This window comes from Electrona antarctica (genome assembly GCF_951216825.1).
Source record: "Electrona antarctica genome assembly, chromosome: 22".
Classification (NCBI taxonomy): domain Eukaryota; kingdom Metazoa; phylum Chordata; class Actinopteri; order Myctophiformes; family Myctophidae; genus Electrona; species Electrona antarctica.
In genome coordinates, this window is record NC_136805.1 from 11,534,797 (window position 1) to 11,552,695 (window position 17,899).

At 43.8% G+C, this 17,899-nt stretch overlaps 3 protein-coding genes across 5 annotated transcripts in view; 1 reads left to right on the forward strand and 2 right to left on the reverse strand.

Moving 5' to 3' along the window:
* Nucleotides 1–663: 663 nt before the first annotated feature.
* Nucleotides 664–2,307, reverse strand: LOC306914975 (2',5'-phosphodiesterase 12-like; the record flags this gene model as incomplete). The annotated part of the gene is made up of 1 exon (XM_079492217.1): nt 664–2,307. The coding sequence occupies one exon, from the start codon at nt 2,305–2,307 to the stop codon at nt 664–666; it is 1,644 nt and encodes a 547-aa protein (XP_079348343.1).
* Nucleotides 2,308–2,809: 502 nt separating this feature from the next.
* Nucleotides 2,810–4,069, forward strand: LOC306914976 (sphingomyelin synthase-related protein 1-like; the record flags this gene model as incomplete). Its single annotated transcript, XM_079492218.1, has 1 exon — nt 2,810–4,069. One exon carries the CDS (start codon nt 2,810–2,812, stop codon nt 4,067–4,069), a length of 1,260 nt encoding a protein of 419 aa, XP_079348344.1.
* A 1,558-nt stretch (nt 4,070–5,627) lies between these two features.
* LOC306915353 (ATP-citrate synthase) overlaps nt 5,628–17,899 on the reverse strand; it is a 46,788-nt gene continuing 34,516 nt past the window's right edge. For all 3 annotated transcript variants that reach the window (XM_079492669.1, XM_079492668.1, XM_079492667.1), the window contains 12 exons: nt 17,630–17,826; nt 17,034–17,115; nt 16,812–16,922; nt 16,351–16,478; nt 15,548–15,641; nt 14,866–15,020; nt 13,801–13,951; nt 12,601–12,744; nt 12,244–12,357; nt 9,213–9,295; nt 8,628–8,704; nt 5,628–7,927 (listed from right to left, as the gene is read on the reverse strand). In XM_079492669.1, coding sequence (XP_079348795.1) covers nt 7,833–7,927; nt 8,628–8,704; nt 9,213–9,295; nt 12,244–12,357; nt 12,601–12,744; nt 13,801–13,951; nt 14,866–15,020; nt 15,548–15,641; nt 16,351–16,478; nt 16,812–16,922; nt 17,034–17,115; nt 17,630–17,826 — 1,431 coding nt within the window. In that variant the 3' untranslated portion in view covers nt 5,628–7,832. The remainder of the gene's footprint in view (nt 7,928–8,627; nt 8,705–9,212; nt 9,296–12,243; nt 12,358–12,600; nt 12,745–13,800; nt 13,952–14,865; nt 15,021–15,547; nt 15,642–16,350; nt 16,479–16,811; nt 16,923–17,033; nt 17,116–17,629; nt 17,827–17,899) is intronic.

Sequence of the window (17,899 nt, forward strand, 5' to 3'; positions counted from 1 at the left end):
ATGCGCATACCATCTATTCCGAGAGTGTAACATTTGTTATGTTCTATTTGTTCATGAGATGATGTTTAACGATAAAAGCCCCCTCAGTTCACACGGGTGTGATTTTTCATTTCAAGGACACTGAGACCCTCAGCCACGGAACCCTATTTCTTTTTTTTTTTCAATTTACGTTTTATTGAATTTTAATCAAACATACATGTAAACGAAACGACTGACAATTGACAATACATACAACCGAAAACAAAACAAAACAAGACAATATATATACAATACACACAAGGGGAGATATCTGCCTCTCTTCTCTATTGATGATCATAATACATAAGTACCTCAAACAGGTGCATATACAGGTTAAACAGGTTTAACTGAATTTATACAAAATCAGGTCTTATGGTAGAAACATGAGTAATCCATCTAAACCAGTTATCTGTGAAGACTTCAACTTGACCTCTAAAGCTGAATGTAATTCTCTCCATAATAAATATACTATAGATTAAATCAATCCATTCATTTATATTTGGTATAACATTTGTAAGCCACTTTTTTGTTAAGGCTTTTTTGTTGTGTTAATTATCCGTAAGGGTCAGAGCTACAGTAGACGCCTGTAAGGGTCAATTAGGGCACCCTGTTTGGTCCCATGACCCGACCTTGAGGAGCAGTGCTTCAGTGCTTCCAGCGGAGGTCACATACCAGTGCAATGTGGTCTGAGGGGTGGGCTACACTGGGCAGGGCCTGGTATGCCGTCACCTCCTTGTGACTCGGCAGGGGGATCACCTGCTCCACCTCCATCTTGTCCGGCTCGGTGAAGATGTAGTCCAGACATCCATGGAAACCTTCTATGTAGTTGGTGTAGGCCGGCTCTCCGCATGCACTGCAGAGAGGGCGGAATGGCGGGGACACCGTCGGTGGACAGGCCTCCTTCAAGCCTCCAGACCTCCAGTCCGGGTGGCTGTCTGGAGGTGGGATGACGCCCTGGGTCAACAACCCGAACAGACTTGAGTTTGGGGTGGAGTTGAAGTCTCCAGCGAAGACCAGTGCAGCGCCAGGTGCCACCTCGCTGATCACATGGCTTACGTGTCTCAGAGCAACACTAATCTGCACCAAGCGGATGTTTCCTCCTTTAGGGTGCCAGTACAGATGGGTGTTGGCCACACAGATCTTCCTAGAAGGTTCCTCCAAGACCTCAAACATGCTCACCTGCAGAGCAGTGGATTTGGCTTGGATCCTTTTTTTGAGGTTGGTGGATATTTTCTTTAACAGGTCAGAGTATAGAGGGTCGGAGGTCAGCACTTCACTTATGATGATGTCATGCCTACTCAACAATCTCAGCTTTGACCTACGGTAGAACGTGGACAAGCCTTCATGTTGTTTCCCTTTTTCCTTGAAAAACCCGTCCAAACCAAATGCATCAAGAGCCGGAGCCAGACTGTCAATAAACACCCTTTTGTCTACTTCCTGGAGACAGATGACATCAGCATTGTACCCTACCAGTTCTTTCCTGATGAGGTTCTGTCTGTAGTCGACCTCCAGGGCATGGGGGGCACAGTAGGAATACAATGGCGTCTTAGACGGCTCTGCCTGGATGTAGATGTCGGCGAGTATGTTGTATGACACCACCCTCAGCACCCGCGCCTCCGGCCCTTTCAGAGTGTACATGTGACGGTTGTCGAAGGTGCACACCCCCGGACCGGCATCCACGGTCGCTATGGAGATCAGCTCTGTGTCTTTCCCTCGCCTGTCGCCATCTTTGGGGGTGCAGAGGAGCCTCAGCCGCAAACCGATGTCCAGATTGGAAGGGATGTATACCCGTTCCAGTCCCGCCACTCTCCAGATGTTGCCGCTGTTGTCTCCTCCTGCTGTGTACCAGGTAAACTCACACTCCTCCAGGCGGCCAAACTCCACCTCCAGTTTAGGACAGACGGGGAACCCAGCCAGCAGAGATGTCGGGAGTACCGCCGTGGTGAAAGTTGGCGCATTTCGCTGTATGGCATATTTGACCTCTCCGACATGTAGCATCGCCCCGTCCAGCCATGCTTGGGAATTTATCACACCCTCTGGCACCAACTCATTGTTATAAAACAGGTTGACCACTGGAGGTTTCGTAGGCTGCTTCTGCTGAATTTTGTTTCTCTTGGATTTTCTGGCCAAACAATTGCGGCCTTTGGAAGCACTGATGGATATCCTCGTCAGGACATTACCCAGTTCCTCGGTTGGGTCCCTAAGCATGTGTTTATTGCTGCCATCCAGGTCGAATGAGATGCTGAGTTTGGGTTCCCCGGAGACATATCTGACCACAGCCGGTTCCATCGTACACTGTTGATTAGTGACATCACACAACCTAGAACTGTTCTATTTTATAGAGATTTGGAAATGACGTGATAGCTGTCGCCATTTTCTCAGGAAGGTTAGTGTAAACATTCATCAGTAACTGCATGCACACAGTAACAACCACAGAGTAAAGCCCTATACTATTAATTATGCACGCAATGGAATGCATATCTCTATCAGGACGGGTGGAACTCCATAACTGGGCTCTGAAGTCTATGACGTCAGTCATATCTATGACGTATGACTCCATAGTTCAATATAAGCTCAATAGTATATATTGTATTATATTTTGTGTATAGGAATATACACAATAACTGTAAAGAAGCATGAATGCAAGTAGTCACACCAATAGGGGCACTAGGTCTCAATCCATACAAATATACAAAGGATTTGTGTGTTTCTGGTTAGGGATTCAACAATTGGAGTCCACGTAAAGAGCCAACAAGCACAGTCCCAGGAGTGACAGTGGTCTCTTAGGAATATGGCTCCACTAGAGGTGTCTGCCAGCACCTGGGACTGTAAGCAAGTGGCCAGATGGCTGAGTGAAGAAGGCTTCGGGGAATATGTGGAGCTCCTGTGTACAACGCACCGCCTGGATGGCGCCAGCCTGCTATCGCTGACTGAAGCAGACTTACGTGGCCCCCCGCTGTGTCTTGGCGTGCTGGGCGACATCAAGAGGCTGACCTCAGCCCTTAGGCGGCTCCAGAGGCAGAACCGGGCCCAGGTGGAGGAGCTGGGTTTCAGCACCAGAGTATCGTCAGTGGGACATGAATGCAGCCGGTGTAACAGGGGTGAGCACTTTTGTAAAGGGCCTGAGCTCTGCCTGAGCAACTGCGACAGACAGGGTTATGGATCGGACGACGCGGCCTGTCACAGCTACTTTAACGGGAAGTTGTGCAGGCAGCACATGGCCGCCGATCGTCGTCTGGACCCAGAACTGTGGAAGACGGCCATCAGCTTTGTCTATGTCACGTTTGTGTTCGCATTCACATCGTTTGTCACGGTTCTCGTGCACGAACGCGTCCCAGACATGAGGACGTACCCACCACTGCCGGACATATTTCTGGACAAAGTTCCCAGAATCCCCTGGGCATTTGCGGCCTCTGAGGCCTGTGGCCTGATCCTAGGTTACATATTTATGTTGATCCTGCTGTTTCACAAACATCGATCAATTGTGTTTCGGCGTCTGTGTTCTTTGATCGGAACGGTATTTCTTCTCCGTTGTTTCACCATGTTCGTCACTTCCCTCTCCGTACCTGGACAACATCTAGACTGTTCCAGCAAGATCTACGGCGACACATGGGGAAAGCTCCAGAGAGCGATGGCGATCTGGAGTGGGTTGGGGCTGTCCCTGACAGGGGTTCAAACCTGTGGGGACTACATGTTCAGTGGACACACCGTTGTCCTCACCATGCTGAACTTCTTTGTCACCGAGTACACTCCACGGAGCTGGGGTCTGATCCACACCATCTCCTGGGTGTTGAACTTGTTCGGGATCTTTTTCATCCTGGCAGCTCACGAGCACTACTCTATTGACGTGTCCATAGCCTTCTACATCACCACGCGTCTGTTCCTCTACTACCACACCTTGGCCAACTATCGCACCGTCCAGCGCAGCCGGCGAGCACGTATATGGTTCCCCATGTTCACTTTCTTTGAATGCAATGTTAACAGACCAGTGCCCAACCAGTACCACTGGCCCTTCAGTAGGCCAACCTATTTGAAGACTCTGTTTGGATGAAAGGTCACGTTAAAAGACTCAGCAGTAGGAATATATATAGGATATAGGATATTATTCGAGCCAGGCAAATATTATTCATTCATGTTATAATTATAATATTATGAGGATATTGTAATTAAAATATAGCTTTTTTTACACCATGGTTCATATTTGTCATAATTTCAGAGACGTCTTAATATTATGTAGCATAAGAACTGCTTATGTAATTTTCCTTGGTTAGAGACACTATGGTGACTTCCATGTTTATTTATGAATTTTATTTTGCTTTCTAGTATAAAGTATATCTTCATAATTGTTACTTTTAACGGCTTAACAGTACAGAATAGGAAACAGTATATGTAGACCAATATATAGCCTGAACCGAATCCAAACCATAATTTAGTGGCATTTGCTATTGATTGACAGCCAATGAAATCACATCCTGTACTACAAACACATTCCGTGCTCAAACACCTACAGTACAAACACAAAGATGTGCATAGGAGCGGCATATAGATGTGCATATAGTTGTCCCAATTTAATGTCCCACATACCCTGAGGCTCACACCCTACCATGACAAGTTGGACTGACATCACATTGGAAACATACAGACAGACAGTGGGCAAAAGCAATTTATGATCTTGTGCAACATGTTTAAAATGTTGGACTACCTCCAAACAGTCATGGCCTCATGCCCCCCTGTGATCTTTGCCATGCCCCAAGTGGGGCCCAGACTCAGGCATTTATCACTTCATAAACTAGAAAATTCACAATTTTAGGAAATGGCAAGTGATAATGTGCTCGAGTAGCTCGCAAAGTACAGTATGATGATGTCTGGTGATGATGTATTGATCGTCTCAGGGGACTAATAAATAGGCAAACCTTTTGCAGTTACTGTAAATAATAATAAAGTCTCTTATTTTACTATGTCCATCAGGACACAAGTCCATCAGACTTTAAATTAGACTTTGTTCTCAAATAATGATCCAACATAAGGGGACTGCCGAGTCACATTTGAAGATGGAATGAATGCCAGACACTGGACACAGTCTCTTTAAACTCACTCCTCTCTCTCTCGCTCTGTCGTAGGTGTTTGAGTCGTTATCCAAACGTTTTGCACACTAATCCAAAGCGCTTTACAATCACACACACGCACAAGCAGAGACGGGCTCAGTCAGTGCCTTGAAGGACAGGGATGAAACTGGGAAGTTTAGAAACGACTGATTTTGACTCTTAGTTTTGAGTTCACATAACATGTTTAAGACGAAAGCATCTTTCCATTTTTAATGGATTTCCATAGTTGGACACAGCTCTTTCTTCAGACACTCTACTTCTAATTTAAATAATTGGTGGGGATGTTCCAGTTGTCAAGTTTAGGTATTTCAATTGGTGTGGTGTCAATTGGTGTGGTGTCCTGCAATCATCGTCCCAGACACAATACAATGTACTGTTCACTTCTGAAGGACATCACATCTACAGCAGTCATACTTCGTTGTACACCATGCAAGTTCCAACTAACCTATACCACAAACACGAAACAATTGTAACATTTAGAATTAAAATATTCTGAATGAAAAGTTTAACAAGAGGTTCTTTATTATGCTACTATATAACAGCATATATTAAAAAAAAAGAAAACAAAGCATTTATTTCACAGTTAAATAAAAACAGCAAAAACAAGGGACAAACGTACAGTAGCAGGCCATACACTGGACAGTAACAAAGCTTCTTGAGGTGAGGTCAAGTCTTAACAGAAAGAGGTTGTTGACAGAATCAGACATGTAGAGCTGTACGTGCAAGAATGTTACTTCATCCACCGAATAAAACAAACCGCCTTCATGGTCCCTCGCAATAAAAAAAAAAGTGCGTTTAAGACTCACAGGGCACATTCATAAAGCATTTTAACCATTTAACCCCCTTTTGACCAAAAAAACAACAAAAACAAGTCAGTCTAAATTGTACTTAAAATATCAATTATAATGTGAAAGACCTGAGGGCCACAGTGAGGCGAAACATTTAAAATAAAGTACAGTTATATCCCAATTCTTACATTTTTGTGTAAGTGTAACCTTAAACCGATGGCATTTGGATAATGAGTGTAATTTCTACCAAGTGACCATCTTGTCAAATCAGTTACATAGAGATAAAGTTAAAGCAAAAACATACTTTGGTTAGTCTTATGGAGGTTGTAGACCACCAGACCTCTTTTCGTTTAGAGAAGCAACTTGACAGATTAAAATTAGCTCTAGTGCACTAGTGTTATATTAAGGTGCAATACCAAGTGGGCCTCAAATGATACCCAAACACACTTTCTAGAGCAATGGTTCTCAAACGTTTCCATGCCAAGGACCCCCAAATTGTTACATTTCAGGCCACGGACCCTAATTTGAAAATATTGTGCCAGGGACCCCTACATGAGAACATTGTCGGCAGTTGTTAAATTCTGTACTAAATATAATCTATACTGTGTAGGGAATAGCCTAGGTAGGTAATAATCTTACACATTCTCAAAGTCTAGCCGCAGAAATGGTGAAACTAAAATTGAAAAGTAAAGCTCGTTTCTGGAGCCTTAAGAGAAGGTGAAGCACCTTAACACAGATCTACAGTCATCTCCCTCTCAGCCGATAAGAGTCAAACAACTCGAAAGCCTCAAGAGAGGAAGTCGCCATCTAAACTAATACGTTTAGGAAAGGTGAGATTCAGGCTTTGAACATTCAGTTTAAAAACATGAGGTGCGATATGAGTGGTTCTACCAAACCAGCTGAACAAGCGTGAAGTTCTTCAACATGAAGAAGGTCCAGGTAGAAAATATGAGTTGCTCCCTCAAATACGGCTTTAAGAACCTAGTTCTAGATTAGAAGCAGTGGTTCACAAAGTGGGGTCAGGGGTCCCAAGCTAAATGTGGTAATATAGTATCAAACGGTTTAACCACTTGCCATTTTCAAAAACAAAATCATAAAAATGTTCGGATATTTTTAAAACATTTTAAAAACAAATATTGTATGGGTGTCCATAGCAAAACAGATGGAGGCCCTTGACCACATGCATATTAATTTGGGGGTCCTTAACATGAAAACATTGAGAACCACCGTCCTAGAGGCCCAGAACAGACATATTAAACTAAGGGTTACCGTTTGCAAAAATATTATTAAAAAAAGAAGCGACAATTTACAGTATTGCTTGAACAGGAGCAGAAATCTTCGCCACAAAGAGACTACCTCAGGCTAACTAATAAAATTCCACAACGCAGGGGTCGTGGTCAAATCTGTGCAGCCAATTCTAACCTCATACCTGTCTGAAAATGGAAGATCTACAAGGTGACAACGCAATGCCGTTGCAACGCTTTGTGAGATCATATATCGGCTATTTGCGGCGAGCGACGCCACTGTACGATGAAGTATAAATCAGAATAAGAGATCGGTGGGGCTTCCTGCTTCCCAAGTACCAATTCAACTTGCAGTTTGCATTGATTTGGTTCTTTGTTTCACAACGTAATAAGTTACATCTTTGTCTATTTAAATAGTCTTTGAAAAACAAAATCTAAAAACAACGGCTCCCATTTCTCCCCCCCCCATAAAAACCAGTGCTCCCTCCCCTTCTACTCAGGCTCATCTGGATCAAAACAGTATTTCCTGAATCTTTCCAGGATCAATCCGGCACAGTTTTTCCCAAAAGCAGGTGCTGTTGCGGTGAGCGGTGCTGAACGGCAGGGTACCGCAGCAGCCTTGCATTTCTTGGGCGGTGGTACCATGTGGAGGGACATTTCACCGCACAAGGTCAGCATTACTGGGACATGTGTTCAGGAAGCACGTAGGAGATGTCGTCCCAGGGGTGGCGGTACAAACCCTGCTTCAGCCTCTTCTGGTCCAGGTAGTGACCTGCCACAGGAAACACAAGTTAGATGGTTAGATCTTCCAGTGGCGGCAGTGACTCAGGGATAGAGTAGCCGGTAGAGTGGCTGGATGGGAAGTTTCCAGTTAGATACCAGGCTCCCCCAGAGTTACTGTCGAAGTGTCCTTGAGCAAGACTAATTGCTCCTGATGTGCAGGTTGGTGCCTTGCATGGTTTCCTCCACCATCAGTGTATGAATTAATGTGTGTGTGTGTGTGTGTGTGTGTGTGTGTGTGTGTGTGTGTGAGAGAGAGAATGTAATGCACATGTAAAGCGCTTTGGATAAAAGCGCAATTGCACCATTTTACGACATTGACATCCATCTTTATTTTGCAAGAGAGGTAGTCGTGTTCATTTTCCCCAATGTCTTCACTAACATCCATCATAAATATAGATGGTATGTAGACAATTACACCAGCAATCAAAGGGAAGATTTTGAACCTGCAGTAAATCCCATTGTTCTACTGTGTGGATAACTGGATATTATTCATGTAGTGTGGGAAATGAAATACCCTGTGTTCGCCAACATCGGGAAACGATGCGTTTTGTGGGAAAAATACAAAGACACCAACTAGATCGTAGATCTGCTATTTTGATGGTATATCAACTAATTATCAATATAAACAATATTAATCACCCAGGACGCATGTTGATGCCAGGGGGGAAAGTTCAATTAGTTACACTCACCAATAAAGCCCATACTGCGGCCCAGGACGAAGATCCCATTCAGTGCACCGATCTCCACAAATTCATCCGCCTCATCCCTGAAAAAAACAATTTGATCATTCATCCAAACTCATGTGAGAAACAATACCTGATTTGGGGAAATATAAACTAAATACAATACTGGCCTGTGAGAATTTCCACAGCTAAAACAAACTCAATAAGATCCATCCACACCCACCACACCCACCCCAAAATGTAAATGTTATCCAGAGACCACAAATGTCATTATTGTCAGCTGAAATAAGCAAATTCAACTAAACTGGGTATCTAAAATGCAAGTAAGTAACATTAATTTCCCCCAATAAATGGGGATTCAATGATCCATATAAATTCTAAAAGGTTTCCCAATTCTGATTACCAGGCAGCCTCTCTACACAGGGTTATGGGCGGGACATTGCAAAAATAATGGTCCAAGTCTTGTTCAGTGAAAGTGGGTGGATAGTAATTTTACATTTAGTCAGTCAGTCGGTTTGGCCATCGGTGCATCCTTGATTACCCAATAAATGTGAAGTCAAGTCACCACAGGGCTGAATACAGTGTTCTTACCGTGTGAAGCCACCACACGTTCTGAGCAGGTCCACAAATGCCACGCCGATAAAACCGTCTACGTTGAGGATCAGATTAGGTTTCTGGAAAGAAACGGGGGAAGAAACATTTAAATCAGTGCTCCATGGCCAAAATAGGGACACCAGGTTGAACCGCGTGGTTAAAATATAGAATTTGCCACTTGGTTGGGAAATCAGTGCGCACAAAGTACAAAAAAAAAATCATAACTTTTTGTATAGTTCCAACTATTGAATTAATGCGGTTGACACAAGCACCGGGTCTCGAGCACATGTTTGGGAACCAATTCAAAGACATGTATTCATAACCTTAACCCTTAGAAGGTGAAAGACGCCAATTGGCGTCTTCATCAGAATTCCGTAAATGATCAATGACGCCAATTGGCGTCTTCGCCGTTTTTGATTAATCTAAACATATTAATATGCTCCGAAGCGCTGTTTAAATTCCTGAGCTTATATTCCAACTACATTACCCAGAAAACCCGTGTCACGTGACACACGTGTACGTGTTGCCATTGGAAGCTGGTCCCACCCCCTGTAAACAGTGGGGGCAGAGGGAGTCTTCATAGTTTTCATTGTTTTGCCCGTTTACCCGTCTCGCCCGAGCGATTTTCTAGCAGAAAAAGTTGAAAGCAGTACTATTTATTTGAGCGAGTTTTGTGGTAGTAGTATTGATCCATACGCGTCCCAGTCGCCTTCTCCAGGCGGAGTAGCCCTGGTCCAGTGCTTACAGCGAGACTCGCTGCTCCCTCCCTCCTTTTTTCATTGTCTCCCCATCGTCGTCCGATGAGCTATACCGGGAAACCATTGAAGAAGACGATCAACCCGGAATGTTTTGAGGTAATCTTATTGTAGAAAATGCCCTTCTATAGTGATCAGAAATCATAAGATGATCGCTACAAATAGATGCTTGGATAATTACTACTACTAGTCAGATCATGACGCCAGAATGACTCACCACGATGGCCCCCAGCCATTAGCCAGCACCAAAGGTGCTGGCTAATGGTGTCGATCGGTTGGTCGGTGCAGTACAAATGTATCGTAGCAGGCATGCACGCATGGCAGTACAAGTATTTTATATTGTAGCGTGCCTTATAGGCGATCTGATCTTTAGAGTAATGTTCGCTCCTTTTATTTACTGTCTACAAAGACGGAGAACAAACATGCATCGTTTACTGAAGCTATGATGACCTTGCTACAAGGATCGGAGGGGGGACGGGGAGTGAAGCTAACAGTAGCGTATTATATAAGATCTGTATGACGTTTCATTGACGTCTGAGCTTGCATGATAATCGCATTCATTGAATATTGTATACTATCATGATTGTACATTGTTTAGTGTGTCTCCGTGTGACGATGATGATGACGATGATGTCAGATAGCCTACGTCCCCCCCCCCCCCAACTGGCTATTGGCCGGGCTGACTACAGCTAAATGTTTATTTTTATATATTTAGAACTGGCATCAGATGAGGAGGAGGAGGAGGATGATGAGGATGAGGATGATGATGATGATGATGATGAAGACGAAGAGTCAAGACTGCGATGGAGTTCTCCGACACTGAACCGGATGCATTCATTCATTTCAGTTGTTGTTTTTTTTAAATTTAGCCTACACACACACACACACACACCGTCAAGAACAACTGGAATGCAGTGGTTTGGGGACACTGGGGAGTTTGGGGACAACTGTTTTGTATGTAGGCCTATTTATTTTCTGTAATATTTATTATAATTGTATTATGTTAGTAGTCATAACAAATAAAAGACGCTTTTACAATGAGTTAGACCTGTCATGGCTATTTTGTTCACTATTCTGAGGTTTATGGTTTGACTAAGCGAGTTTCAACTGTGATTTACTCTGTAACGGTAGATGGTAAGAACCCAATTTTTTGTTATAATACAGTATACATTCAAGTCTATATTTTGATACATATCATGGGCACAAAGTCATATCAAAACAATGTCCTTGGATGTGTTTTTTATCAAAACTGTTTCTTCACAACAGGTTTTTGAGATACATGCATGAATAGACAAGGTACTGGTAAGACTATGTAAACATGGTATATATCAAAATGTGCGTTAGAATGTCTAATTTTACCCCAAAAAGAATTGAGTTTATATGATGTTCCATTTCAGAGCTAGGGGGACTTTTAGCTGGATAGGTCAGATTGATCATGACTGACCATGCTATTTATAGATGGCAAAATATCTACAGTGGTACATGTGAGAAACTTTTTATTTTATTTTAATTGAACTAGACAACTCACCCTTTAAAATGAGATATTGCATGGCTATGTACGCCCAGCAGAAAAAAAGTTATTTAGAAAATAAAACTTCAACCGGGCATAACCTTTTTTGTTGTCCTAGAAACACTACCCAGTGTAAATGCAGGCTCTTTTAAATGGCTTCCAACACAAAAACTAAACATTTTATCAACTCAGTTAATTTTTTTCCTGGAAGCAGACAAGCCAAGCTTTCTCTGAAGGTCTTTCGTTGTCACACATTCACAACAGAGAATTTTCAATAAATCATTCAAAAACGCCATTCTGCCATAGAGAAGTCTAAAAACTATATAGAAATCCTTGAAACTCTCAAAGAGTTAAAGTATCCTCAAGCACCCAAAGCAATAGGACGTCTAATTACATTTACAGCAGGACATATTTAAGTGACAAGGGGTCAAACGGAAGTGGGGAAGCAGGATATGCGCTTTATTTTCCTACTCATTTACTGAACTTCCAATGTACAGAATGCTAGGTGGAAGCATTTGAACATTGTGTAAGCTTATGTACAGAATGTTAGGTGGACGCATTTGAACATTGTGTAAACCAACAAGCAGTCCAGAGAGATTAGGAGTCGCTGCTAAAGGACATGTGGCGTCAGAAAAGATCTCGGACGGACGGAAGGACATCCCCTCCCCCCAACCCAGCCTAATTTCAGCGGAGTAACACCCAAAGCATTTTTGTCGTCGGTCCTCGAGGGAGGGGGCAGCAGGGGACAGTAGAGATACTGTACCTTGGAGGTTGTGATCTTCTCCACATCCAGAGCGTAGTCTAACATCTGGGTGGAAGGGAAATGCTTCTGCACAAATTCCTTGAGTATCTGCACTCGCATGTCAGGGTTGTTGATCTGAAAACACAACCCCACACATTAGCCCGGAACCACACAGGAAACTAAACCCAACCTTCGTAATCCTGTTTTAGGAGTTGTGCTGCTTTTTTGACCAAATAAACAAAGCCATCAATCTAAGGAAAAACTCGACCATGTGAGAAATTATCAAAATGTTCTGCCTCTTGGTTTAAAGGCCACACAGCAGTGGAGGGTAGTTTAGTTCACTTTTATATCATTTTGCGAATATTGATTAACACTCACCGACTTGACTCTGTGACCGATGCCCATAATAAGCTTGCCGTCTTTTTTCATCTTGTTGACAAACTCCATTGGCAGCATCCCACTGTCAAACGCCCCGCTGAACTGCTTGGCTGCTGCGTCTAGAGCACCCCCGAAACGATCCCCCTGAAACAAGGACATTTTTAAAATAAAATCACACCTGTGTGAACTGAGTGGTGTAAGGTCTTATATAGACTGATCAGCTGTGGTCTGACGTAATGTCTGACGTAATGAAATCACACCCGTGTGAACTGGGTGACCATAGCAACCATGCTCATTTTTTGGTACGAACAGACAGACAGACAAACTAACAAAGCCAGTTGTAGGAGTGGTTTACACCACTCAAAAATGCTCCTTTATTGTGAGACACAACAAGGTTGAAATCAGCCCTCAACGGTTTCTGTCAGAAATATGAGGAGGGGATGGGGAGAGAAGCCTCGCCCTATCGCCATCCCCTCCCTTATACTAGGCAGGGCTTTTCTTACCCCTCCCCTACTGGCTGGGGTTGTGATTTATTCTTACATGAGTTGGACGTCGTCATAAAACAGTTATAGGGTTAGTAATGTCTGACATACAGTACATACGTTCACCCGTGGCTTCATGTGGTGCCACTCAAAGTGACTACTAGGTTGGGCTTGCTGGATGCATGGGCCAACCCCTAGTATGCATGGGCCAACCCCTAGTATGCATGGGCCAACCCCTAGTATGCATGTAAAGCAAAGTTACTATATTTACCCAGGGTATCTGGGCTAAGCTCAAGAACTTGTTTCCAGCCAGGCCCTGCTCATAGAACATTTCATGGTAGTGGTTCAATGCCTTGCTCAAGGGCACTTCAGCGGTGGTAATTTTAACGTGTCGGACCGCTGATTCGAACTGGCGACCTTCCGGTATCAAGACCGCTCCGCAATCCGTTCGGCCACTGCTGTCAGAAGCAGTTGAGGGCTGTTTTCACCCCCGTGCTAAATGTGTCTTATTAGCTAGAGCTTTAGCAAGAGTACATTTATTTGATTATTGTCAGTTCAGGTGGATTTGATCAACCCATAGACATTGCTGTGGTGAGCAGGTACTTTACCCCTGGCGCCACCCGAGTACTTCACACTGCTCTTTCAACCACTGACATGCACCACTACCACCCTACTCCAAAGAAACACATAGTGTGTGTGTGTGTGTGTTAACACTTACGATAGTGAGCAGGCCTGAGGTGAGGCTAGAGATGAGGTCCTTGCCGGCGCGGGCGCAGACGATGGTGTTGTGCGCCCCGGAGACAGCCGGCCCATGGTCGGCGGTCACCATCAGACACATCTCAATAAACTGGCAGGCGTACTTAGGCAACCTGGAAATGAACAGTTTTTACTATCATCTGTTGGCTGGGAAGAGACAGTCTACCTCAGTGGTTCTCAAAGTGGGATATGGGGGCCCCCTGGGGTCCTTGAGGGTGTTCCAGGGGGTCCCCATCAACATTGATTGATAGCTGTAACTCCGAGTGTACAAATGGGTTCCGGGTCCATTTGGTTTCATTTGTACGCTCTCAATTATGGGGTCCGTGTTGTAATGCATACCAAAAAGGGTCCTTGAAATATATAAAAAAAAGTTTGAGAACCAATGGTCTAAGAGTCACTGAGAAAAAGAAGAAACTACAAAGACATGTTACTGCAGTACAGTTCAGACTATTTGAATCCTGAAGGCGAATAGAACAGTAGGCTTGATTTCGCTAAGCTTGCAAGTTCAAGTTTCAGACTTGACCACATCAACCATAGTGTCCCAATTGTGGGGAGAACATTTGCCCAAAAATAGCCGATTGAAAACATTTAGTGTACATACAATTATAGGCATTTGTATAATCTCTTCTATACTATTCTTCCAAGTGTCTGGTTACTTCCAGGTGTCCGGCTAAGTGCTTAGTTGCCTATATCTTTCTTGTACCCTATTGAAGACGTTTATCTAAACTATGTAGGTAGCTTGTGTGATTACCTGTTCCGTATCAATATGTCACTAAACCTACAAGTTCCCTAAAGGTCGGTTCAGATCAAAGACTGCCGACGCCACAGAACCATTTTAGAATGTTGCAGTCGATAATTGAAGTGGCATGATCTAGCGTGTCTGTGACACGTGAACTGGCCTGTTCATAGTCTCCTGTGTTCATGTCCATAGAGTTTATCACTAACTGTTTCACTTCTATTCCCAACAATGACTCATTTCTAGAGTTTATGACTAACCCTTTCATGATACCGACATTCTTGTACACACCTGCGCTGGAACCAGAGCAGACCCAGAACTCCTCCGAGGCCCATCTCCTCTTTGAAGACCTCAGTGATGGGCATGCCGGCATAGATAAGCTCCTGGCCTCGCTCGTCACAGATGCTGGTCATGAAGGACGCTGGCTTGCGGATCAGACCCAATTCCTGGGGAACATGGACAACAAGCCAATATTAACACTGACTTTATACCCATGTTTATAGACTTTATGCCCATGTTTATACTGCTCCATTTTTTTTTTTATAATAGTAGTTTATATTTCAAAAGTAGCAGTTCGTTAATTGGTAGAGAGGTGGTGATGTGGTAATTAGAAGTGGTAATTAGAAGGTCACAGTTCGTACCCCGGTCAGCACATGTCTATTCCTAAGTGTCACTTAGCAAGAGACTTCTCATAAACCCTTTCATGTCATACTGAAGAGGTGGAGAGACTTACATTTCAAGGACCTCCTCAACTATGACGGTATACAAATGGAACCAAATGTCTATTTGTATACTTAGTAGAACCGGGGTTCTAAATTGCCCTGTTCCACTGTACACTGCTAGAAGCAGTTACTTACATGTGACTATATAGTGACTAAGCTTTAAAGCTCCATATTCCGACAATCATTGCTATATAGATAAAGGAATACAAACTCTTTCTGGAGTAGTTACAATAGTACTGTATGTGTCTTACCCTGGCCCACGAGTAGTCCATTGGAACTGTTGGGGGAGGTACCTCCTGAGCAGGAACAATAGTACCATTGGCCACCAGCTCGTCATACACCGTCCTGTTCAACCATGTACAGTGTCAATGACATGCCCCCCTCAAGTAAGTAGGTCGTCATTATCGGGCAGAAACCTTGCATTTCATTTTTTTCATAAATTAACCAATTTTTACCTGAGATCAGATTCTAAAAATGTCTTCTACATCCTGACAGTTTTCTGAAAAAGCTATGTTTCTATGTCAGTCGTTCTTTTATTTTTCAAAAATAGCAGACCTACAAGCTCATAGCGCGCCACCGAGTGGCGCGCTATGAGCTTGTAGATCTGCTATCAATAGCTAAAGCTAATAACATAATGCTAACACCAAAAAGGGTTCCCGCCCAAAATGGGTTAACGCCCCATTTCTTTTTTTATACTTAGTATAGACAATAGTATTGAAAAACAGAGGATCTACAAGCTCATAATGCATCACGGTGTGTTGTGAGCTGAACTGCGTTGTGAGCTTGTAGATCAGCTATATGCTACAGTATATATATGGCATGCCCAAAAGACGGGCACCAGGTTGAAGGTGGTAAAGGCTGTCTGCAGGTTTTTTAAATGTTTAAGCAATGAAAAGTCTGGTTTTATTAATATTTAACAGGAGCTTGTGACTAAATAATAACTACACTGAAGACACAAGTAACGTTTTGGGCATACAATGTTTCTATCCGACAGGGAAGATATGTACAGTAGATATATCCATAATGTGATGTGACTGCGTGTCAAATGTCTCACCTGATGACGTCGCCCAGCTCGTCAAAGCTCTTTGGTACATAGGCCCCGGCATCCCTCAGGGCTTGGTTCTTGGCCACTGCCGTTTCAGATTCCTGGTTTGCACAAGCACCTGCGTGGCCGAACTGGACCTACAGATGGCGCCATCGTTCCACATTTGACAAGGTTAGGTTCTGGAATTGTAATCTTACGCCCATGTTTTTAAACACAAAAATGTACCCTTTCACGTTGGCCATTTCCACAGGTCAACGCAGTTTAAGGTAATTCATTACATTGAGGGTGCATTTCATGTAGGCGTTTATGTGTGCCTCTACAGGAGATATCCACTCTGGCACAAAAGTCACACCCTCAATTCACATTACCCATAGCTGTGTGTATCCGTCAAAATGGCCTTTGGGGTTTGAAGCAACCCTTTTCACAGAAACCCCACCCCCTCCTCACGCCCTTCCCTCCCTGCAACATACCTCTGAAGTGAACATGGTGGCGCAGGTTCCTATGCACCAGCAGACCACAGGTTTGGTGATTGTGCCCTCTTTGATGCCCTGGCAAATCTTGTACTCCTCCATGCCGCCAATCTGAATGCCAACATGATGACAGAGTCAGAGACCTCAAAAGACAGAACATCCTCTCACATGGCGAGGTCAATTGAATGCACAGGTCACTTAAGGATGTAACGTCATCCCTACCTCTCCCAGCATGATGATCATCTTCACTCCCGGAGTGTCCTGGTAGCGAATGACGTGGTCCATGAAGGTGGAGCCCGGATACCTACAGAGTCCAAACAACAGACAGGCTTAGAGACCAATCACAACATCTGCTAATAGTCGCCGTCTGGCAGAAACCGTCATGTTCACATGCAGGGGTCATCACCATGTTGGCTTGTGGTGGACATTTTTGTCAACATATAGTTTTTGCCACGAACGATACAAAATGAGTAGACAATAAAAGTACCAGAAACAAAAAAAAATAGATAGCCCTGAATAACAGGTCTGTAACTCCTGAGAGCGTTCAAATGGAACCAAACCATTTGAACCATGGTTCCATTTGAACACTCAGTTACAGGGGTCTTTGCAAATAAAACATTTGAGAACCACTAGTACTAGTTGGACTCCTAATGTGTCATAATAAATAAGTACCATACATATTCTGAAGAAAACCTGGAGATTGACATGCAGTAATTGGGTCTTATGATCAAAATAAGATCATAAGGGTGTGTAAAACACAAAATCAAAAATTTGTCACGGACACATTTTGTCAGTGTTCACGTGGCTCAGATCCATACCTATCGCCTCCGATGGCCACTCCTTCGTAGACGCCGTCGGTGGTGCGCGAGATGATGTTGTTGAGCTCGTTGGACATGCCTCCGGAGCGGGACACGTAGGCCACGCTGCCGGGCCGGTACAGCTTGGACGCCAGGATGTTGTCCAGCATGCCGCCCGTGTTGCCGATCTTAAAGCAGCCGGGTTTGATGCCTCCCACCTGGCGGACACACAGTGGTGGAAAAGGTAATTGCATGTTTTTACTTAAGTAAACGTATCAATAATGCAATGTA